Below are 24,592 nucleotides of genomic sequence, written 5' to 3'. Positions count from 1 at the left end.
TAAGGCATTGAATGCTCTATTCAGTGTAGTTACGAATGAGGAATTCAAGAAGATATCCTTTACCAAAACTGCTAAGAAAGCATGGACTATTCTCTAGACAACCTATGAAGGAACCAAGGCTATCAATGATTCAAAACTTCAAAGACTTACTACAAGCTTTGGAGAGATCAAGATGGAGAAGGATGAGTCATTCGATGAGTTCTATGCCAAGTTCAAAGACATAGTAAACACAACATTTAATCTTGGGGAAACCATTCCTGAACCCAAGATTGTGAGAAAGGTGCTCAGATCTCTACCTGAGAGATTCCATGCCAAGATCACTGCCATTGAGGAATCAAAGGATATTGACAGAATTCCTTTGACTGAGTTGGTTGGAAATTTGCAAACCTATTAGTTGGGTTTGATGAGAATAGGGAAATCAAGCAAGAGTAAGAGCATGGCTTTGAAAGCCAAGAGCAATGACACAAATGAGTTTTCAGACGATGATATTCTAAGATAAAATCCTATATCATGAGGCAATTCAAGAAGTTTATGAAGATTGCCAATACGAAAGGATTCGACAAGGACCAAATGCAATCCAATTCTTCGCAATTCAAGAGTCAAGACAAAGGGAAGAAAGATGCTAGGGATAGCGGTCAGTACACTGTATCCTCAGGACCAAAGTACTTTGGGTGTCAAGGTTTCGATCATATGAAACAAGAGTGCCTTATATTCTCAAGACCATTAGAAAGAGCAAGGCACTTGCTGCTACATTGAGTGACACTAAGCCTGAGGATGACTTCGATAATGAGGATGATGGAATCCTAAATGCCTTCACTACCACTGTAATTCCTACTGAGGGGATTGTTGAAGATGTGGATGAAGAAGAGGAATTGGTGGAGTCTAAGTTTGAGAAGATGGATGAACAAGATGACATCCACATAGCCTATGCAAAGTTATAAAAGGTCTCAGAAAAGCATGAAAAATTGTATAGGTTGGCCACCAAGAAGCTTAGTGATGTGGAGCTTGAGCGAGAAGAAATCTCCACAAAGTTTCATTAAGCCAATCAGACTATTGGAGCACTGAGATTTGAGAACAATTTCTTGGCTGAGAAGACCAAGAAGATTGAGGCAAAATTGTTCCAAGTCAGAGCATAGCTGGAAAGGACTTCAAGTGCTAAGCTCGATTAGATGCTCAGTCTTCAGAAATCGGCTTCCAATTGAACCGATTTAGGGTATGATTTCTCTTCTTCTAGTATTGCGTCTACTAGTACTACTGTTTTTGTTCCTTCTACTAATAATATTGAAACTGAGAACAATGATGTTAAAAATGAATTAGCTAGTGATAACATAGACAAGGGTAAATCTATCTTAGGAGCACCCCCTAAGCTTGATAAGAAAGAGATTAAAAACCCTAGAGCTAAGAAGGGAAAATCTCAAAAGCCTAAGCATAAATAGCAACATTTTTGTCATCACTACGACTCTATTGGACATACTTAACCTAATTACTACAAGTGGTTAGCCACTCAAAAGAGCAACAGCATGATTGCGTCAGGAGACCAGAGTTAGTTTCCATCCTCTTTTGCTCCTCTTGGAGATCTTCTCAAAGCCCTTATGTTTCTTTCAAACTTGAACAGTTTTAATCCTTCCCCCTTACCACCAGATCAAGAGTTTGCTAAATGGAAAGGTTTTTCCAAGGTGTGGAAGGAAAAGGACTCCAAGTGATTATGTCACTTATTCTCTCTCCCCCTCGTGTTTTTGTTTTGCATTACTTGTGTGTTTTGCTTTATTATTTTGAGTCAGTTTAGTTTTATGCATTGCTTTTTTTAACTTGTTTTTGTTTGTTTTCTTTTCAGTTTTGGTTTATTTTGTTTTTCATATAAAAATAAAAATAAAAATAAAATTGAAAAATCAGAAAAATACAAAAACAGTGTGTGTTTGTGTACATTGGTACTTGTGTACTTTGGATGGTCATTGAATCAAAGTTTTCTAAACTTTGTATCTTTTGTAGCTTAGATAAGCATCTCCATGCACAACTAAGCAAGTAAGTTTTGTGGCTCGTGTGTGGGTTTGTTATAGCATGTGTATAGCAGTTGTAACCATTTTCTTCCCTCTCATGTTCTCTGGTTTTACTTCTCTTCAATTGTATAAGTATATATTTACTAGCACGCTCATTGTATTTGTATCTAGACTGTTTTCAGTGTATAATACTTGAAGTATCTTCAGCCTCATCTCTCTCTCTCTATTTCTTTCTTCTCAAAGTGTTTGTTATAGAATTTGTGAGTTTAAAAGGGTTTTTACAGTCATGTGTTCAACCGTGTGATCTAACAAAGGTCAGCTTGATAAATTGCTGTTTCCCATAATGGAATCAGAGGACATATACAAGACTGGAATTGGTTTCCACATACATCAAAAGTATGTGATACTTCGTAACCCTTTTATGAGTTCTGAGACATACAGATCCGCCAAATCTCTTGACAAAGTATCAAATTCAAACTCAGGTATTCAGCAAGAAATTCTATGGTAGACTCTTATGGAAAGTTGGAAATTATGTACCAGCTTCACTTTGGCTCGAGGACATCAACAAACAATTTTCTGCAAGTCAATAAGGCACAACTAAATCTACAGAAGATAAAGATTCACAGTATAGGAGCGGAACTGACAGTAAGGTAACCACAGTAATCTCTTAAAATTGAGCTCAATTGTTCAAGGTATTAGGGAAATGTAATAATGTTGAACATGAGACAGTTACCACCAAGATAAAGCTGTACATGAAAATGCTTAACAAGATTGCTATTTGACCACTTTTGACAAATACAAAGAAAGTGAATTTTATAATGAAAATAAATAATATATTATAATAATAATATATGATGAGCAACCTAAACTATGACAAATAAAATGAGGAAGTAAGCTTTATAAAAGCTAGACAGCAAGAAACAAATGAATTAGCCAACATAATTGACCTTATTTATTCATCCCTAAAGGGTATATGATGAATGTCAAATTACCAAAGACTAGAAAATACTGCAAATTCATAGATCTGTCATGAGGCACACCTGCATATCACAGGTTCATATACAATCACCATGTTAACCCATTGACCTGAGAATAAAAGGACAAAGAGAAACTTGATATAAGTGAAACATATTAAGTTTTTCTATATTTATATTTAAAAGCTGAAGTATAACAATTATTTTTGCTACATTCTTATTGAGCCACCTCATTCTTCACATCATTAGTCTTTTTCATATTTATTTTTTAAATTAGTTTTTTACAATATTAACAATATAAATTTGAGTTTACAAATTCATTTTAGGTTGTTTTAGCTTTACAAATTCATTTTAAGCGGTTTAAACTTTACATATTCATCTACTTTAATTTTGATATTATAACTAAATAATATATTAATGGAAAATCAGAACAAAAGTGTTGGCTACTTATATTCCTCTTGGGCAATTTTAAATTTATTTATTAATTTGCCCATTTATCTTCCTTTATTTTGGATCTTCTTATTTTCTTCCTATTGCTATAAATTAGCTTGTAACCTCATGTATATGTATGGATACACTTAAAGATATATAATAAGATGAATAATTTAATTCCTGATATATACTTTAAATACTATTGATAGTCATTTTTATATTTTGTTAACTCTTTAAAAAATTTTGTAAGGATTGTCCATGTTTAATTATTTATTTATTATTGTGAACCACTTTTTTTATTTATTATTTATTTTTACAATTTTTTATTTTAAACTCTTTGGGTTTTGTACTTAATAACTCATTTGAATGAATATTTATGATGTGATCCCATATTTGATTCTAAAATTAAGAAATAAAACTCTTTAAAAATAAATAATTTAGGACACATGGCACAAAATTGAAACTCTAATTTGAAATTCAAATTTGAGTTTTTATCAGTTTCACCTATTATATATATATATATATATATATATATTTGCTACTCTCTTCCATTTTATGCATATTTTTCCCATTCAAAAAAAGGTTATCTCTCTCTCTCTCTCAATTTTGTTTTTTCATTTTTTGTTGGAATTTTTTTTTTATTATTTTAGTTGTATTTCTACCTTAGATTGATGAATATTTGTGTTTTTTAGAATTCTACTTTTTACTATTTATAACTGAAAAATGAAATCAAAGAAGGATAAAAAAATATTCATGGGTCTTGCTTAATCATTAGTGGTAGAAAAGATACAACTTGATAGCTGCCTATAGGAGGATCTCCAACAAGAGGTTGTACCCTCATTGTCCTATTATTGAATAATTCATATATGTTCCTTGATGCAAATATTTTTTTTTTATCATTTTATTTACAACTCTAAAAACTTTTAATGAATGGTGTTTGCTGTTGATCTAATTTAGGGGGAAAAAAAAAATCATATTGTAATATGTTATATTTTGTGTTGTTGTCAGGTTTTAGCTTATTTGGAAAACTACATGATTGTTTGAACAAATTGATGAAGAACAATTTGTTCAATTGAAGACAATGGACTTTGTGCAATTTTCTTTCACTATTTAAAAATATGCTTTTGAACAAATTAGTAGTAAATACTTATGTATTTTTTATATGATGTTCTTAGATGCTTGAATAATTGTTTTAAGTGTTTACGAATATTATATATTATTCGTCAACTTCCTTATCTTATTAATGTATTGTTCGAGATTTTTAAGGAAACAAATTCAAATTTTTGTTTAAAATTATTTATTTATCTATTTATTTTTCACATAGGGTTAGAAGTTAGATTAGATTATGACAGCAGTAACATAATAATTCTTTTTTCAAAAAAACTTTCTCTACTTGTTTCTTCCTTTGGATTTGTACTCTTTGTTTTTTTAAAAAGGAAAAATTGTTACAATCTTTTATTTTTTTCCTTTCTTTTATTTTTTTATTTTTTTAATTTTAAACTATAGTTTTGATGAGTTTTATTAATTTTTTTTAAGTTATGTTTCTCTGTGTTTTTTATTGTATGGTAGAAAAAATTGGGTTTGAGAAAGTTTGTTTGAAACTAAAAGAATAATTTCCAAATTTTATATACTTTTTGATGATATACAAAATATTATAAATAAATTTATTAAAAAAATAATATTTTCACTAACGCACTTTTTGAATTCCTAAGAAAATTTGTATTGCTTTGGTTTTGATACGACATAAATTATATGTAAGGACTCAAATTGTATTGATTCCAAACTCGTATTGGGTTCAAACGCTAACGGCCCAAACAATAAATTTGTAGAGTGTGGATATAGAATAACTAGATTAACTTCAAGAGAAAAACGATTAAACTTAACGTTGTTAGATGGATTAACACAAATATTACCATCAATTTCTTCTTTAATCAAGCTAAGTTCTTATTTTATAAGGTTTTCTTATAAGTACCATTTGTTTAGAAGTCCTGCTCCCCTTTTCTCAATGCATTCTTCCATGTTATATACTACCCTCTTGATATCATCTTCACCACACACATGTAAGTTGGGTTCGGGGGATCCCTTCCTGTCCCATCCAACACTTTCTGGAACCTCCAACCAGCAGCTGTAAGGCTGTTTCATAACTGTTCAGGTATCACCTCCACATTAATGCCGCCAGAGAGTTGGTTGAGAGGCAATTAATGCGGAGGCAGCTGTTGTTAAAAATATTTGTTTACCTTTTATTTCTTACCCTTGGTCCCATGTCCCATCTTTAGTGGTAATGTAGCTCTGAAGTGTGTTTGTAACGATATGGTGCTCAAATCGTCCTCGGACACATATTGCTAAGAAGGATTTGGTCCTCGAACAAATACTGAACTCACCTCACGTGATATCTACTCTTCTTTTCATTTGGTTACCCTTATAACCTAATATGGGCCTCCTCGGACAGTTTTACGTCATCGGATGGGCCACAGGCCCAATGAACACGGTTTTAATAATTTATTGATTAATCGGCCCCCACATTATATATATTACATTTGTAATTGTCGTTATAATAAATGAAAATATGATTATGAATTACATTACTATTTATTAAATTATTCTAAATTGAAAAATATATACAATAATGAGACTATTTTATAAATATTATAACATGCAACGCGCAAGATCCGCGACAAGTTAAATAATAAAAATTGATACATTATAATCTATACTACTATTCAAGAGGTGTCTCCAATTTGAAATAGATATTTTGTTGGTTCAAAAATACCCTTCGATTTAAGTAAAGACAAAATTTGGGAACAACTCAGTAAAAATAAATTTGTATTTTTCACCTAAAACACAACCTACAAAATACGACCAATCTCCTAGTATACCACGTCTTTAAAACTATTCTACCTTCTCTTTTTTTTTTTTTTTTTTTTTTTTTTTTTTTTTTTTTTTTTTAAATCCTTAAAAAGGAAATAACAAAAGATAAACACCCCCACTGCCACAAAATAACCCCACTACACGGTAACCCATTTTTCTTTTTCTTTTTTTCCTTCAAACATATTTTGCATGTGTAAAATCTCTTGCATGTTTTTCTTTTCTACATATATATATATATATATATATTTAAAGATTATATTGAAAATTAAAAACCCACGTTAAGTTAATGGCTTAAAGCTGACTTTCAGTTAAAAAAAAAAAAAAAAAAGGCTTTTATAATCCTCATCCCATCATTCTGTGTAGTTTTTATTTATATTTATTTATTTTCATGAGATTATCAGATCCCGTGTAGTTAAAAGAATATCCAGTTACCCACACTCTTTTTCACTTATTTGAGTAATTTTATTAGGTTTTAAAATCCTAAATTATAGGCTTCGTATAAAATCTTTTTTGTTTTGTTTTGTTTTTGTTTTTCTCTTTCTCACATTTTTTTTATGCACGTTCAGGTCTATAAAAAAATAAACCCAATTTGTCACTTTGAGTTAAGAGTATTTTTTTATTATTATTATTTTTAAAAAACCATTATTATTAGCCTGAGCTATTTTTTTAATCCAAATTACAACTTAGAAGAATAACCACCGCTATTCGTTAATTTTCTTTTGTTTCTAATACAAACTTCAAATTCAAAAAATCAAGGTTAAGACACAAATGCATATCTTCACCTTTCTTCCTCTCTCAATTTCTTCATGGGGAATTTTAAAAACAAGATCTATACTGCACAATAATTTTTGCAGGGTTTGTTTGTTTGTTTTTTTTTTTTTTTTTAATATTATAAATAAAATTGCCACTCTTCATATTATTTTTACTTTTAATCAATTACTTCAACTATTACTACAATTGCTACTATATGTCTATCATTTATCACATTTAACTCTCAACTAACTTTTATTTTGCCTTACTTTTGTGGTCCATTTGAGCGTGCCTATGATCATCTTAAACACATCCTACCATCTAGCAACCACTGCTGGCTTTATTTTACCTTTATTTAATTATCTATTTTCTTATTTTTAATTGATTTGTATTTAATGCGAAAACTTGAAATTTGGCTTGCAATAAGGATTGTTTTAAATTTCTTGGAAAGTATGTATTTCTTTTGGCGTAATTAATATGATATTTGAGTGTATGTATATATACGTATATATGTGTGTGTGAAAAACGAATTACTAAACATACACAAACTTTAATTACACTCTTTCACCAAGCTTAAGTAACATGTTTGAGTGCTCAAACATGTTACTTAACCTGAAGTACCAGAATAAAAGAGCCTTCTTTTATATATTAATTGTCAATTTGTCACACATATTTGGTTTTAGTGTGAAACATTTTTCCCTTTTAGTTATCATCCCTCCCGTGGTAGAGATATGGCTTTACACAAAAAGAACTCAACCAAGGTTAAACAAAAATTCTAAAAAAGATTTTGCCGAGTATTTTTAAATAACAATATTTAGCAAAACCCCTGCCCCATGCAAAATTTCAACATCTAAGTACCAAAAATCCAACCAAATGATTACAATTGGCCAAAATTAAACAAGTGACGAAGCAAAGATAAGTTGTCTCATTGGACAATTTTATTTATTTTTAAACATATTACATTACACAGTTTCATGCATAAACATAGGAAACCATAACAGTCTAGGCATGAACAAAGGGGTAAAGTTCATATCTAACGTTACAACTGCCACCAACAACTCGCCCACCTCGTTTTCCATTGCAACAGTTGGGAAGTTCACTAATCGCAGTATCAAGACACTTCTTACAATCAAGACCTGAAAGGTCCCTGGTGCATTGAGCCAAACCATATAGTTTGCTTGATGAATCAAGCTTTAGGTCCCCGGTAGCATAGAATTTTGGATTGGCATAAGCTTTATTAGATAACCTGCTTAACAAATCCTTAACTTTTGGATTGAATGAAGTGGGATTGTCTACATCTTGGACGTTCCACATGTAGAACTTGTTTTTGTTATCGATTTCTCCAAAGAAATGTATGTTCGAGTACTTTAAAAGGCAGTTATCATACCAAATTATCGCTCCTTTTTTATAAGGACAACGATCACCAAGCTCTTTGCCTGCATCAATGACACAGGTCTTACAGTTTGTTTTTGAGACATCACCTCGGCATAGGGCTAAACCATTTGCTTGAGCTCGGCCTTGCCCAGTTGAGCTGAACCCAAACCCTTTTGAAGGAACTTTGGTGGACAAAAGTTTAAGCAAGCCATTCAAGTTTGTACCATAAGGGCTATTGGCAGTGAAGTTTTCCTGGCTAAAACAAAAATGGTATAATGGGTCTGCACAATTGACTGCATAGAGGGAGAGGCTGAGTAATAGAAAGCTGACAGAAATATATTTTGAGCACAACATGTTGAATGAAATTGAAGGTTGGTTTTGTGGGTGTGTAATTCTCTCCAAGAACTCTATAAATAGACAAGACTTTTCAAATTTTGGCCAAGTCTGAGTAGAAAATGCTGACTTTATTCTTAGTGGCAACCTCATCTCAGTCCTAATCCTTTTGATTAATAAACCTCTCAAAATCGCACTCAGACTTTGAACGTGCTGGAGCGTAGAGTCAATAATCTCGCACAAAATCTTTTGCTGGCGCTTTTATATTAATTAACTCGTGAAAGTTCTAAGGAATCTAGAACTTGTAATTCAGGGGGTTCAAAAGAACCCCCTACTTGGAAAAAAAAAATTATATATATAAAATATTTTTTCTATTATCCTTAAAAAATAATTTTGTACAATTTGGCTTAAATCTTGCACACCATAATCACAACTCAATGCTCAAAATCAAACAACATAGATTAGCTCATCCCAAAGTTTATTAACAACACAAATCACTCTCCCTTTCTCTCATGAATTTCATCTCATCTCTATTCTCTATTTGCCTTTCTATATACCTCCGATTTTAAGAGTAAAATGTGAATGTTTGTAAGTTCTAAATGTCTCTCTTTGTTATAAATTTATACTTACTCCGTCTTAATTTGTTTGTCATATTTGAAAAGTCAAATTTTTTAGAGAACATCATTTATTATCTTATCTGCCTTATAAAAATGTATAAGTTTACAAAACTACTCTTAAATAAATTTATTAGCTTTTTAAAAAAGAGTTATTCTTAATAAGGCAACTAAAAAGGTGCCTCAATTAAACTGATTTTTTTAAATGTTAGTTTTTTTTTTTTTTTTTTGGAAAATAAAGTAGGGGTATAATTGGAACATTAGTAAACTAATAATTTTTATTTTTAGAAAAAAAAAATTATTTTGGGACATCCCAAAATAGAATAGAAGACAAACAAACTGGGATGGAGGCAATATTATATATATGTGAGAGAGAGTGTGTGTGTTTGATATTAGTTGTGTACATTATTTTTTGATAGAATGTTATTTGTGTGAATTGTGAAGTGTGTTAATGTGTACATGTTATAAATATAAGATAACTTTATATAATTTAACAACTAAGAAATACAAAGGATTTGTTACATGTGTATATTGTTATCATGTTATAATAATTTTTTATTATAAACTCAACTAATAAAGTCTCTAATGGTTGTATAAGAGATCTAGGGTTCAATCCCTACCTACACCAAAAACTGATTGGTGTCTTGATCTAATGATAAAGAACTATCATCAGGAGTAAATGTCATAGGTTAAAACTCTCTCAAAAAAAAAAAAAAAAGTAAAATTAGTGATTGTTAAATGTATTATTTATATATGGATGAGTGTGGTTATGTGGGTCAATAATTAATATAATGTCAATAATTTATAAAAAAAAAAAACAATAACAAATAAATAATGACAATTACACAAAAATAAAATTTTTATACAAACTTAACAAAATAAAATGGTCACATCTATAGATAATGACAATTGATAATCAATTATTATGGGACAATTTCAAAATATGAAAACTTGTAAAAGGAAATTGTAAAATTTCATTTATTTATTATTTTTTGTTAATAACACACTATATTCAAGTTCTCCTTTTATTAATTTTTTTTTAGTTTAAGTTTCTTAAAAACCCCTCAAGAAAATTCCTGGAGCTGTTATTGTCTATTGGATCAATGGGATTAAAATAATATGTTGAAAGATGTCATTTGCTCATGGTTTTTGCATGGGCTCAAAATTAATTTTGAAAACCATGAGCAGTGGCTAACCTTATTGACTCCACTGCTCAGTGTTTTGAAAATTGGTTTGTTAAAAAATATAAATTATTACCTAAAAAATGAAATTAGACAAAAAAGTGTCAAATAGAAGTGAAATATGGATATGGGTGAGATCATGGACAGTCATGGTGCTATTTTATAAAAACAAACAAACAAATAGATAAATAAATAAATAAATAAATAAATATATATATGTGTGTGTGTGTGTGTGTGTGTGTGTGTGTGTGTGTGTGTGAGAGAGAGAGAGAGAGAGAGAGAGAGAGATAGTGTAGGATGGTTTTTTTCTTGCATTTCTTGCACCCTAAACAGGTGCTAAAATAACCGGACAAAGTCTGGGCTTTAGCCGGAGGAATTGGGCCAGGCCTTCCACAAAATAGCTAAGCTTATCCTTTCTAGCCCGTCTACCTACAGACATTAAATCCAAATCCATAAGACAACCAAATGCATGTTAGTTGCCATACAGGTTAATATATCTGTCTACATGAAGAAATATGCTTTTAAGTAAGTAAATTGGGCCACAAGGTTTTAGACCCTCATTCTCATAGCCTTGCATTTTGTTGAAATTCATTCACAGACCTAAGTTTCTACAATGGAGGATTACTCAGCACACAGAGAAGAGAGATGTAGAGCAAGAAGCAAAGATTGAGAAATGAACTTCTTGTATTGATAATTAGCATGCTTTGTTCCTTATATAACTACAACAGAGGTGGGAAAAGTAATAACAGAAATCTAACTAACTAAGCAACCTATCAAATCTATACACGTGTCATCTACAGTATTAACAAACTAACTATAAACAGTATCAAAACTACAAGCCGGTTTGCTCACAGCTACTACATGTAGCTTATGTATAGTATTACAAAACTAATAACAATTATATTCTAAGCTTACCATTACAATTTAAGCAACCTTAAACACTCCCCCTCAAGATGAACCATATATATTTATTAGGTTCATCTTGGACAAAAGATAATAAAACTGTTTGTGTCCAAGTGCTTTAGTGAAGAAGTATCTGCAACTTGATGTCTTGAGGGAACAAGGAATGTTTTGATTGTACCATCTTGAATCTTTTCTCGGATGAAATGGCAATCAACTTCAATGTGCTTAGTTCTTTCATGGTACACTAGATTGGTTGTAATGTACAAAGCTACCCTACTGTCACAATAAAGAGAAGCTGCTTGTTTATGCTCTAATCCAAAGGTCTTGAGCAATGCTATGAGCCATACTATCTCACTTGCGACTATGGCCATAGCAGCTCTATTCTCAGATTCTGCAAAAGATCTAGACACTGCATGTTGCTTTTTACACTTCCAAGAGATCAAAGAATCACCAAGAAAAATACAAAACCATAAATGGATCTCATAGTGTCAGGACATGCTTCCCAATCAGCATCATAATATGATTTAAGTCTCAATTTTTTATAGGCCAAAAATGAATTAACCCATTGTGATAAAATAACCAATTAATTTAGCTAAGTGAATTAATTAAGTTAATTATCATGCAAACGCGTGGTAGCACAAACAAATCACCAATAAACTAAGTATGCAGCGGAAAATAAATTGATACGGTGATTTGTTTACAAATAGAGAAAACTAACACGGAAAAAACCCCATCGAGTGATTTTAAGGTCACCATTCTCGAAATTCCACTATTATCACAAGAAGCGGTTATAAGTAAAAAAATCCAACCTACATTTAACCCTTTTCCCCAATACCTAATTAGACTTGTTCTGTAGTGACAATTTCTCCTTTTGATGCACGGCTCCTAGTACGTGACTAACCAATTGCGTAGATCCTAGTACGCGACTTCAATCACCAACTAGAGAAGGTTGTTAGCTGTAAAGTTCTTCAGTTCATTCACAATGAAGAACAAAAAGATGCTTGGTCACAAAACCCTACAGTATACAAACACAGTAACTTCTTCACAAGAATGATGAACTAGGGCAAATTCTGTCTTCGGTCACAATTTGCTTGAACAAACTTTGCTCAACACTTGTGCAACTTGTCTACTTTGACGACCCTTAAAATAATCATTTTATATGTCTAGGGTTGTGAGAAAAGAAAGACCAAACACATAATCACGGATTAGAGTCAAAACAGAACTGAAATTCTATTTTTTATAAACCTTGACAGATGCCTATCTGTCAAGTAGCTATCGAGCAGTTGTCGAGCCATGGGACTGGAACAGCTTCTTAAACTCGATATATGCTAGCTGTCAAGCTTAAATGACAGATACTTCTTCAGCTTGTTTCTTGGACAAACTTGCATGGTTTTAACACTTGATCTTGAAACAGAGTTTCTTGAAGTATTAAACACATCCTAGATTTACCCAAATACAAGTAAAATGCGTTTTGTCAAAGGATTAACCAGTTTCATAAAATAGTGACATACGTTCCTAACAAGTGAATCACATATGTCCTAACAATTTTGAATCTACAGAGAGAAACAAACCTTGTCCTAGATTCCTTTTCAAATACTTAAGGATTCTATAAGCAGCTTGCAAGTGGGGCACTTTAGGATCATGAATTGGCTTAACTTGTGCATTGCATAACAAATATCAGTCCTTGTGAGTGTTAAGTAAAGCAACTATCCTATTAGTCTTCTATAAAGAGCAGGATCAGGAGCATCTTCACCAACAAATTGCTAAACTTTTCTCCATTGGAATGTTTGCAAGTTTGCTTACCAATAAATTAGTGTCAGATAGAAACTCTAAGGTGTGCTTTCTTTGACATAAAGACAACCCTTTGGTAGTTCTAGCAACTTCAAGATCTAGAAAGTACTTTAAAGTACCTAGATCCTTAAGATTGAACTTGTTTTCTAGGAACTACTTGAAGACATTTACTGCATCTACATCATTACTAGCAATTAGTATATCATCCACATAGATCAAAAGAATGATGGTTTAACCTTTATTAACCCTGGTAAAAATAGAAAAGTTTGATTTTGATTGAAGAAAACCATGATCAACAATGGTAGATGACAGTTTGGCAAACCATTGCCTGCTGACTTGCTTAAGCCCATATAAGGACTTGGTTAACCTACACACTTTCTCTTTGCTGCCAAAACTAGGTGGAGGGAGCATATATACCTCTTCATCCAAATCCCCATGGAGAAAGACATTGTCGACATCCAATTGAGTGAGATGCCAACCATAGACAACAGCCAATGCCAATAAGGTTCTGACAGTCACAGATTTCACAATAGGAGAGAAAGTTTCATAAAAATCAACTCCTTCAGTCTGTGTAAAGCCTTAGCTACTAATCTGGCATTGTACCTTTCAATAGAACCATCCAATGTGTAAAGCCTTAGCTTGACCTTGCACACCCACTTACATCCAATGGGAATTTTACCAGGACGCAATTTAGTCATAACCCAGTTATGATTGGCTTGAAAAGCATCAATCTCAGCCTTCATTGCAGCTTGCCACAAAAGATCTTTCAAGGCTTGAGCATAGGAATCTAGTTCTTTAGCAACAGACAAGGCAACAGAAAAAATTCTATGTGGAGTTAACAATTTACTATATGAAAGAGTGGAAGAAAGAGGATAAAAAATACCTAAGTTGCTAGTGTAGTGGATTCATGTGATTGAGTTAGAGAAGTTGAGGCCAACATATGTGCTGAAAATTAGGAAGGAGGATTATGAGGTCTAGTAGACCTTCTAACAGGTGTAGTGGAAGTAAAGACAAGAGGCTCAAATGCAAGAATAGGAGCATCAGGAAGAAAATTAGGACAAGAATCGATTTGATTAGTATGAGAAGCAACCTAAAGGAGGGGAAATTTATGCAAAAACTAAAGGCACATGAACCTGTGAATTGTCTGGAACCAATGGTTGAGAAGGAAATATGGAATGATTGATAGGAAGAGAAGGAGACACAGATTTGGATGTCCAATGCTTAAAAAGAAAAATAGAGTCCCTAAAGACAACATCCCTAGAAGTGAAACAAGATTTAGTAGACAATTCATATAATTTGTAACCTTTGGAACCAATGCGATAACTAAGAAAAATGCAAGCTTTGGCTCTAGGGTCAAATTTGGTTCTATTCTTATGCAAGGTAGAAGCAAAGCACTTTGGCTCTAGGGTCAAATTTGGTTCTATTCTTATGCAAGGTAGAAGCAAAGCACAAATAGCCAAATACCTTGAGATGATCATAAGTAGGAGGATGACCTAGCAACCTTTCATAAGGTGTTAAACCATGAAGAAATGGACTAGGAATCCTATTGATAAGGTAAGTGGCAATCAAACCACAATCCCCCCAAAATTTCAATGGTAAGTTTGCTTGAAACATTAAAGCTTGAGTAACATTCAACAAATGTTGATGTTTTCTTTCAAACACTGCATTTTGTTGTGGTGTTTCAACACAAGATAGTTGGTGTACAACACCTTTAGAAGCATAAAAGGAATCAATAGCAAACTCAGGACCATTGTTAGTTCAAAACCTTGATAGTTGTTTTAAATTAGGTCAAGATCATGTTAAAGAAAGATTGAACAAGCAAGGATGCATCAAATTTATGTTTCATTAAGTAAACACAAGTGCACCTGCTACAATAATCTACCAAGGTAAAAAAAATACTTAGAACTAGACAAGGTAAGAGTGGAATAGGGTCCCTAAATATCAGCATGAACTAAATCAAAACAAGAAGGGGATGCAGTCACAGAATGAGGAAAGGGAAGCCTTTTTTGTTTAGCTAAAGGACAATCATTGCATTCAAAAGCTTTATTATCATTGCAAGAATTGAAGTTAGGTACAATGGATTTCATCAAAGCTAATCTTTGTGAAGAAAGATGACCTAACCTGCAATGCCATAGCCTAAAAACATCACTTGTAGAAATGGAAGTACAAGAATTGACATTGTTTACAGAAAAATGAGAAGACAACTTGGATAGAACTTCAAAAATAGACTTTGGCAAAGCAATTTGAGTAGAATTCTGCAAAGTATAGAGACTTCCTTGCTTTTTACCCAACCCAATCATCCTCCAAAGCTGCAAGTCCTGTATGAAACAGTAATAGGAAATAAAAATGCAACAACATGAAGGATTTTGAATCAATTTACTTATAGAGACAAGGTTAAAAGAAAAGGATGGAATGCAAAGAACATTTTCAAGAATCAAAGAAGCTGAAACTTGCACAGTTCCTATGTGAGTAACCTTGGCCATGTCTCCATTAGGCAACCTAACTAAAATTTGGACTGAAGAAGTGATGGTTTTAAAGAAAGTGAGTGAATGGACCATGTGATTCGTGGCCCCACTATCAAGAATCCAATCAGTGGGATTGATGTGAGAAGTGTCAACAGTGGAAGAAAACACAGAATACTCTAGAGATGGAAAAGACCATATACTTGAGAGCTCATGACCTTGAAGTCCAATGGAAGGTTGTGCAATGATATTGGCAACTTGAGGAGTCTCTACAACTGCTTCTGGTGGAGCTTGAGTACCAAAATTGCATTGAGAATTCAACAATCCTATCAACTGTTGGTATTTTGCCTTGGTTAGACAAACACCTTCACTTGAACCTTCTTCAATAGCAATAGCAGTGTTGGCAAAAGTAGTTGAACTAGCCTTATTTTTGAATTTATAGCCAGGTGGGTAGCCATGTAGTTTATAACACTTCTCTACCACATATCCCATGGCATCATAGTGAGTACACTAAGGTCTCCCAGACTTGTTCTTATTGAAATTCTTGGCATTGGCATTGTACTTGTTCCCCAATGCAACCAAGACTATAGCTGTATCAACTTGAATCTTCTTACCAGCTCCAAACTTTCTTTGTTTTTCATCTTGAAGCAAAAGAGAAAAAACCTTGCTCAAAGGAGGAATAGGATCCATGAGTAGAATTTGTCCTTTCACTGTAGAATATGTGTCATTCAGCCCCATTAGAAAGGACATTGTACAATCTTCCACTTGATGACCACAAGTGCAGTTTCTATAAGTAGTAAATTCATCCTAAATACCCTTGAATTTGGTGTAATAGGCATTGATAGTCATGTCCTCTTGAGCCAAAAAACTGACTTATTTTCTTAGCTCAAGGCCTTGAAATATTGGTATCCACTATTTCTAATTACAAAGAGAAACTTGATATGAGTGAACCATATCAAGTTTTTCTAGATTTATATTTAAAAACTAAGTGTAACATTTATTGTTGCTATACTCCTGTTGAGCCATCTTTCCTCCACATCATTAGTTTTTTTCATATTTGTTTTTTAAATTTAGTTTTTTACAATATTAACAATATAAATTTGAGTTTACAAATTCATTTTAGGCGTTTTAGCTTTACAAATTCATTTAAGGTGATTTAAACTTTACATATTCATCTACTTTAATTTTGATGTTATAACTAAATAATAAATCAATGGAAAACCGAAACAAAAGTGTTGGCCACTTATATTCCTCTAGGGCAATTTTAAATTTAAATATTAGTTTGCCCATTTATCTTCCTTTATTTTGGATCTTCTTATTTTCTTCCTATTATTATAAATCTGCCACTCTCTTCCATTTTATGCATATTTTTCCTAAACAAAAAAGGTTATCTCTCTCTCTCTCAAATTTTTTTTTTTTTTTTCATTTTTTGTTGGATTTCTTATTATTATTTTTATTGCATTTCTACCTTAGATTGATGAATATTTGTGTTTTTTAGAATTCTACTTTTGACTGTTTATAACTGAAAAATGAAATCAATGAAGGAAAAAAAGAACTATTCACAAGTCTTGATTAATCATTAATGGTAGAAAAGATACAACCTAATATCTCCAACTAGAGGTTTGTACCCTCACTGTCCTATTATTGACTAATTCATATGTGTTCCTTGATGCAATTTTTTTTTTTTTTAATCTTTTTATTTACAACACTAAAAACTTTTAATAAATGGTGTTTGTTGTTGATCTAACTTAGAAAAAAAAAAATTCATATTGTAATATGTTATATTTTGTGTTGTTGCATGGTTTTAGCTTATTTGGAAAACTATATGACTATTTGAACAAGTTGATGAAGAACAGTTAGTTCAATTGAAGACAATGGTCTTTGTGCAATTTCCTTTCACTATTTAAAAATATGTTTTTGAAAAAATTATAAGCAAATTATTTATTTATTTTTTATATGATGTTCTTAGATACTTGAATAAATGTTTTAAGTGTTTACGAATATTTTATGTTATTCTTCATCTTCCTTATATTATTAGTGTGTTCTTTGAGATTTTTGAGAAAAGAAGTTCACATTTTTGTTTAAAATTATTTATTTATCTATTTATTTTTCACATAGGATTAGAAGTTGGATTAGATTATGATAGCATTAACACAATAATTCTTTTTTCAAAAAAGATTTCTCTAGTTTTTTTTTCTTTGTATTTGTACTCTTTGTTTTTTTTTTTTCAAAGGAAAAATGGTTACAATCTTTTATTTTTCCCTTTCTTGTTTATTTTAAACTGTACTTTTAATGAGTTTTATTGTTTTTTTTTTAATTACATTTCTAGGTGTTTTTGTTTGTATGGTAGAAAAAATTGCGTTTGAGAAAGTTTGTTTAAAAATAAAAGAGTAATTTCCAAATTTTATATACATTTTGATGATACTCAAAATCTAATAAATAAATTATATTAAAAAATTAATATTTTCACTAACTTATGAATTCCTAAGAAAGTTTGTATTGTTTTAATTTTGGTATGACAGAAATCATATATATTACATTTGTAGTTGTCATTATAATAAATGAAAATATGATTATGAATTACATTACTATTTATTAAATTATTCCAAATTGAAAAATATATATAATAATGAGACTACTCTAAAACTATTAACATGTGCGACGCACGAGGTCCGTGACTAGTTAAATAATAAAAATTTATACATCATAATCTATACTACTATTCAAAGGGTGTCTCCTATTTGAAATAGACATTTTTTTGGTTTAAAAATACGCCAACACCTCTAGGTTTAAATAAAGACAAAATTTGGGGACAGCTCAATAAAAAAACATTTGTAACTCCCACATAAAATACTACATACAAAATATGACCAATCTCCGAGTATACCATGTCTTTAAAACAATTCTACTTTTTTTTCCTTAAAAAAAAAAAAAAAAAAATAGCACAAGATAAACACCCTCAGTGCTACAAAATAACCCCATAACACGGTAACCTATTTTTCTTTTTCTTGTTTTCTTTCAAACATATTTTGCAAGTTTAAAATCTCTTTCATTTCTTTCTTTCCTACCAAAAAAAAAAAAAAAATTATTAAAGATTATATTAAAAATTAAAAACCCACGTCAAGTTAATGGCTTAAAGCTGACTTGGGAGTAAAAAAAAATCCTTTTATCGTCATTCCATCATCCCGTGTATTATTTATTTATTTATTTTCATGAGATTATCGGATACCATGTAGTTAAAAGAATATCCAATTATCCACACACTTTTTCACTTATCTGGGTAATTTTATTAAGTTTTAAAATCCAAAAATTTAGGCTACTTGTAAAATCCTTTTTTTTTTTCTCCTCTTTATCACTTTTTATTTTTATTTTTATGCATGTTCAATTCTATTAAAAAAAAAAAAAAAAAAAAAAAAAAAAAAAAACCCAATTTGTCAAGTTGAGTTAAGAGTAATTAAAAAAAAAAAAAAAAAAAACCATTATTATTAGCCTGAGCTATTTTTTTTAATACAAATTACAACTTAAAAGAATAACCATCGATTCTCCCTTGTGTGGAGCTCTCTCTCTCGTATACCCACGAGTTTCTCCCTCCCTTGGCCTATGCGAAGGGTATTGCTTTTGTTTTTTACTACCAATATGGCTGATGAGATGGCAAATAGTATGGAGAAGATGAAGTTAACCTCGGAAGAGGAAGAAGTTATAGAGATATTTGACGAAGGAAGATTAGAAGCGCTTGAGAGTTGCAATCTGAGTTTGATAGGGAAATTTGTAACGTGTAAGCCCTTTAACAAGATGGTAGCAAAGAATATGATAAGGAGTGCTTGGGGAGTTGATGATGCTTTGGAGATTTCAAAAGTAGGGCCGAATCAGTTCCAATTTGAATTCCAATCCGAATTTGAGATGGATAGGATTTTGAGAGGTGGCCCATGGTCTTTTGACAATCAGCTTCTCATGTTACAACGATGGAAGAAGGGAATGACTGTAGGAAACATTAGAATGGTGACTGCGTCACTTTGGGTCCAAATATAGGGTGCACCGTTCGACATGATTTCTCCTCAGGTTGCTAAGGAAGTTGGTGACCGTCTTGGGGAGTTGTGGAAGAAGTTGAATGGAAAAAAAGGAAGGATGACGTTAATTTTTTTATGCAGGTTAGAGTGGCCTTACCAATTTCAAAACCCCTTAAGAGAGGTGGGTTTATTGCTGGGACGGATGGAGGGCGGTATTGGGTGGATTTTAAGTATGAGAGACTACCTATTTTCTGCCATTACTGTGGGAAATTAGGGCATGATCTAAAGCACTGATATGGTGCGTTTCTTAAGACAGCCAAGGGACGTGCAAGGGCTTCAGCCAAGCCATAGTCTGATAATAAATCCAGCTTGGAGGAGGTTGGTGGCAATGGTTCTATGAAGCAGCCTGATCAGATGGTGCCTAGCATGATGGTGACAGTGGCAATAGAAAATTCTGGAAAACCTAGTGAACACAATAAGGCTGATTTCGTGAAAGTGGGAGTTGAAGCGGAAGTTGAGGCGGGAATTACGCATGTAGATGGGGCTGACCATGCAAACATGAATGAGTTGGAGTCTAAGAGTGTGTGCCCCACTCCGAATTTAATGCCAATATTGAAAGGTAATGCTGAATCTCATACGGTTTGTGAGGAGGAATTAATGGTGTCCAACGTGGAGGTAGTGCAGACAGAGACTAGGGAGGCTAGGCTTTACAATAACTCATTAAATAATGTTGACAAACCCACGGGTGACTTTGGGCCATTAACTACGAGGCCCAATACTACTTGGACCTGTATCAATAGGATGGATTTTGGGCTTGAGGGCTTAGATAGAGCAATTACATTGCCATCACTTGGGAAGAGGGATGTAAGGGAGACTAGCAGTGGACAGTTTGAGGAACACGAAGCTAAGAGACGAAGAGTACTCAATGAGGAATATAATTTTATTGATATATTGGCAGGGGTGAACAACCATCCTTGCCGGGAGCAATAAGGCTAATAAGTTGGAACTATCAAGGGATTGGGAACCCTTGGACTGGTAGAAACCTTCACAAAATTGTGAGGGAACAAGTTTCCACAATCTGTTTTCTTATGGAAACAAGACTGGACAAGGATGGATTTGAGAATTTGTATAATAATTTGCCTTTCAATAATAAGATTATTGTTAAGCATCATGATGCTGGGGGAGGATTAGCTTTTTAATGGAAGAATACTATAATTTGGAGATTATTAATTACATTGCAAACCATGTTTTAGCAGTGGTAACTGAAGAGGATGGGTTTAGATGGTTCTTGACTGGGTTTTATGGATGGCCGGGGGCACAACAGAAAGAGAGATCTTGGAGATTGTTGGAACATTAGAAGACCTTTGTGGAGGGACCTTGGATGATTATAGAGGACTTTAATGCTTTTTTACAAGCTTTGTAAAAGAAAAGTAGACGGCCACCACAAACTTCACAGGTTGATGTATTCAAGGAAGCTTTGGAGTCTTGCCAACTTCAAGACCTTGGATTCAAATGGTATCCATTTACATGGAATAAAAAGAGATCGGGGGAAGTAAATACAAAAATCAGGTTGGATAGAGGTGTGGCAAATGAAGCTTGGCTAAGGAAGTTCCCATTGAGCAGAGTTACACACTTATCAACCCATGCATTAGATCACCTTCCACTATTGTTGCAGGTACAATCTTTTAACCATCAAAGGTAGAGAAGGGAGAAAATTTTCAAGTTTGAGGAGTCTTGGCTGTTGAAAGCTGACTGTGAGGCCATGGTGAAAGAAGCATGGGGTAGAGACAATATTGCTTCCCACGGCCTTGAGTCTATCAAACAAAAAATTCAGATGTGTGGTGCAGAATTATTGAGTTGGGGTTTGGCATGGACTGATCTGGATGTTGAAGCTATCAAAGAGACTCAAAAAAGATTGGACTGATTGAATGAGGAAGAAATTTCTGAAACCAACAAGGCCAAGTTGTTGGATTTAAGCAAAAGGATGGATGAGCTTCTCCAAAAACAAGAAATTTATTAGGCTCAATGGTCTAGAGTTTCTTGGTTGAAGCATGGTGATAAAAATACAAAAAAATTTCACTCCAAAGCCACACAGAAAAGGAGGAAGAATCACATCAGGGGTATTAAAAATGATCAAGGGTAGTGGGTTGAGGAAATAGAAGATGTGGTGGAGGTAGCTTCAGATTATTTCCACACTTTATTTCATGCAGGAGTTGGTGATTAGATGGAGGAGTGCTTGAATGTTGTTCATACAAGGGTGGCTGAAGATATGAAGGTGGTTTTATCTAGTGAGTTCACTGCTGATAAAGTCAAAGTGGCCTTATTTCAAATAGGACCTACCAAGGCCCCAAGAACTGACGATATGAATGCCCTTTTCTCTAAAAAATTCTGACATATAGTTGGTGATGATGTTGTTTGTGCTATCTTGGATTTTTTAAATAATGGAAATATGTTACCTGAAATAAATCACACAAATATTGTTCTTATTCCTAAAGTGAAAGACTCAGAAAAATGTCTGACTTTAGGCCAATAAGTTTATGTAATGTGATTTACAAGATTATTTCCAAAGTATTGGCAAACAGATTGAAACAGGTACTCCCGCATATTATCTCGCACACACAATGTGTTTTTGTATCGGGAAGATTGATTACAGACAATGTTTTGGTGGCCTATGAAACACTACATGCAATGCATGCTAGGAAGAAGGGCAAGAAAGGGTCCATGGCATTAAAGCTAGATATTAGACCGGGTGGAATGGTAATTTCTTCAGGTGATTATGGAGAAAATGGGTTTCCCAATACAATGGATAGAGAGGATGATGAGTTGTGTCACCATAGCATCCTTCTTTATTTTGGTGAATGGCAAACCCTATGGTATGGTACATCCCTCACGAGGAATATGACAAGGATACCCATTATCACCGTACCTATTTCTGTTATGTCCAAAAGGCTTTACAGCTTTATTGGCAAAAGTAGAATTGGAAGGGAGGATCAAAGGAGTCTCTATTTGCAGAGGAGCACCCAGAGTTACTAACTTATTGTTTGTAGATGATTTTCTGTTGTTTTGTCAGGTTATACAGAATAAAGTGGAGGCTATTGTGGAGATTCTTCAAACATATGCAAACACTTCAAGCTAAAGCATAAATTTGGAGAAGTCCTCTGTTTATTTTAGCACTAACACAAATGGAGTTCAGAAGTAGCAGATGTTGCAGATTTTGGGTGTCAAGGAGGTGATGAAATTTGAGTCTTATTTAGGGTTGCTAACTTTGATTGGAAGGGCTAAGTACCACACCTTTTCTTATTTAAAAGACAGAATCTGGAAGAAGCTGCAAGGTTGGAAAGGAATGTTGTTATCTAGAGCTAGGAAAAAAATTCTCATCAAGGCAGTTTCTCAATCTATATCGACATATACTACGAGTGTCTTCCAACTTCCTATGAAATTATACGATGAACTGGATAGTTTATGTGCCAAGTTTTGGTGGGGTCAAGTAGGCAATGAAAGGAAAATTCATTGGATGAATTGGGATAAGCTCTCAACTTCAAAGATGGAGGGTGGTATGGGGTTTAGAGATTTGAGAGACTTTAATTTAGCAATGTTGGCTAAACAAGGGTGGAGAATGCTTCAAGGCAATGAATCATTGTTATACAAGTGCTTCAAAGCAAGGTATTTCCCTCGGTCCTCTTTTCTTGATGCTAAAGAATCTCTTGGGTGTTCTTATGTGTGGAGGAGTTTGGTGGCTGCAATTCCCATTCTTAGATCAGGTTATTGTTGGAGGGTGGGCAATGGGTCTTCAATAAGTGTTTTAGGGGATAAATGGATTCCCAATTACCCCACAAATAGAGTTCTTCATCCAAATAATGAGCTGGTTGATGAGATGTCTATATCAGAATTAATTGATTCGGATTTGGATGTATGGAGAAGTGATGTGATCATGGCTTTGTTCCATAGAGAAGATGCTGACGCAATTACCAAGATTCCGCTAAGCAGACGGGTTGTTCCAAATTCAATTAGTTGGCTGCACAATAAAAATGGGAGGTTCACTATAAAGTCTACATACAAGGTAGCAAGAAGAATGAGAGGCAATGGGAATCGGGCTGAATCTTCAAGGGGTTTGTAGGGAATTAAGCCGAATTCCCAACCTGTGAGAAAAAAAAAAAAAAAAAAAAAAAAAAAAAAAAAAAAAAAAAAAAAAAAACACATGCCAAAGAAGAAAAAAACATAATCACACGCATAAGACAATATTTACGTGGTTTGGCAATTTGTCTATCAGCCCAAGCCTCCGCTCCATGGACTAAGCCTCAATAAATCTCCCATTAAAAAACCACGCAATATTATTCGGGTCGAGTCGACAAGCCGAATCAAACAAAACTAGGCTTCACAAAGCCCAACAGGGTTGTGTTGAAAAATTTATTTGGCCGGTCCTGTGGAAGCTTAGTATTCCAAATAAAATAAGAATTTTCAGGTGGAGGGCGTGTAATGATATTCTACCTACACGGATCAATCTAGTGAAGAGAAGAATTATCAATGAAGACAAATGTCCTATCTGTACAAGGGAGGTGGAGATAGCTATTCACGTGTTATGGGGCTGTGCTACTGTAACTGACGTGTGGGTTGGGAGTATACCGAAACTGCAGAAACGAAATTCAATCTTTCGAGATATCCTATAGCTGGTGGAGTATCTTGTGGATCGGCTCTCAACTAAAGAACTGGAGCTGTTTTGGTGCAAAGTTGGATCATATGGAACCAACGTAATTGTGTATTGTATGGAGGACAGCTGAAGAACTACCCAACCAGTCTGAACAAGAGAGCTGACGATTTTTTGCAGGACTTTAAGCAAGCCCAAGTGCATTTAACAGTGAGTCCAATGAAGCAACCGAGTGGTGAAGTATGGTAGCCACCTCCATCA

The 24,592-nt window shown here is 33.2% G+C and overlaps 1 protein-coding gene across 1 annotated transcript; it reads right to left on the bottom strand.

Annotated features, from left to right (window-relative positions):
* Positions 1-8,023: 8,023 nt before the first annotated feature.
* On the bottom strand, positions 8,024-8,749 carry LOC115988102 (cysteine-rich repeat secretory protein 38-like). Its single transcript, XM_031111738.1, has one exon. The coding sequence runs from the start codon at positions 8,747-8,749 to the stop codon at positions 8,024-8,026; it is 726 nt and encodes a 241-aa protein (XP_030967598.1).
* Positions 8,750-24,592: the final 15,843 nt, after the last annotated feature.

Source organism: Quercus lobata, chromosome 4 (assembly GCF_001633185.2).
Source record: "Quercus lobata isolate SW786 chromosome 4, ValleyOak3.0 Primary Assembly, whole genome shotgun sequence".
In the NCBI taxonomy this organism is placed as follows: Eukaryota; Viridiplantae; Streptophyta; class Magnoliopsida; order Fagales; family Fagaceae; genus Quercus; species Quercus lobata.
This window is presented reverse-complemented; position numbering and strand designations above follow the sequence as displayed.

Coding starts and splice junctions, on each gene's coding strand:
- LOC115988102 (XM_031111738.1), bottom strand. CDS start 8,749: ATGTTGTGCTCAAAATATATTTCTGTCAGCTTTCTATTACTCAGCCTC.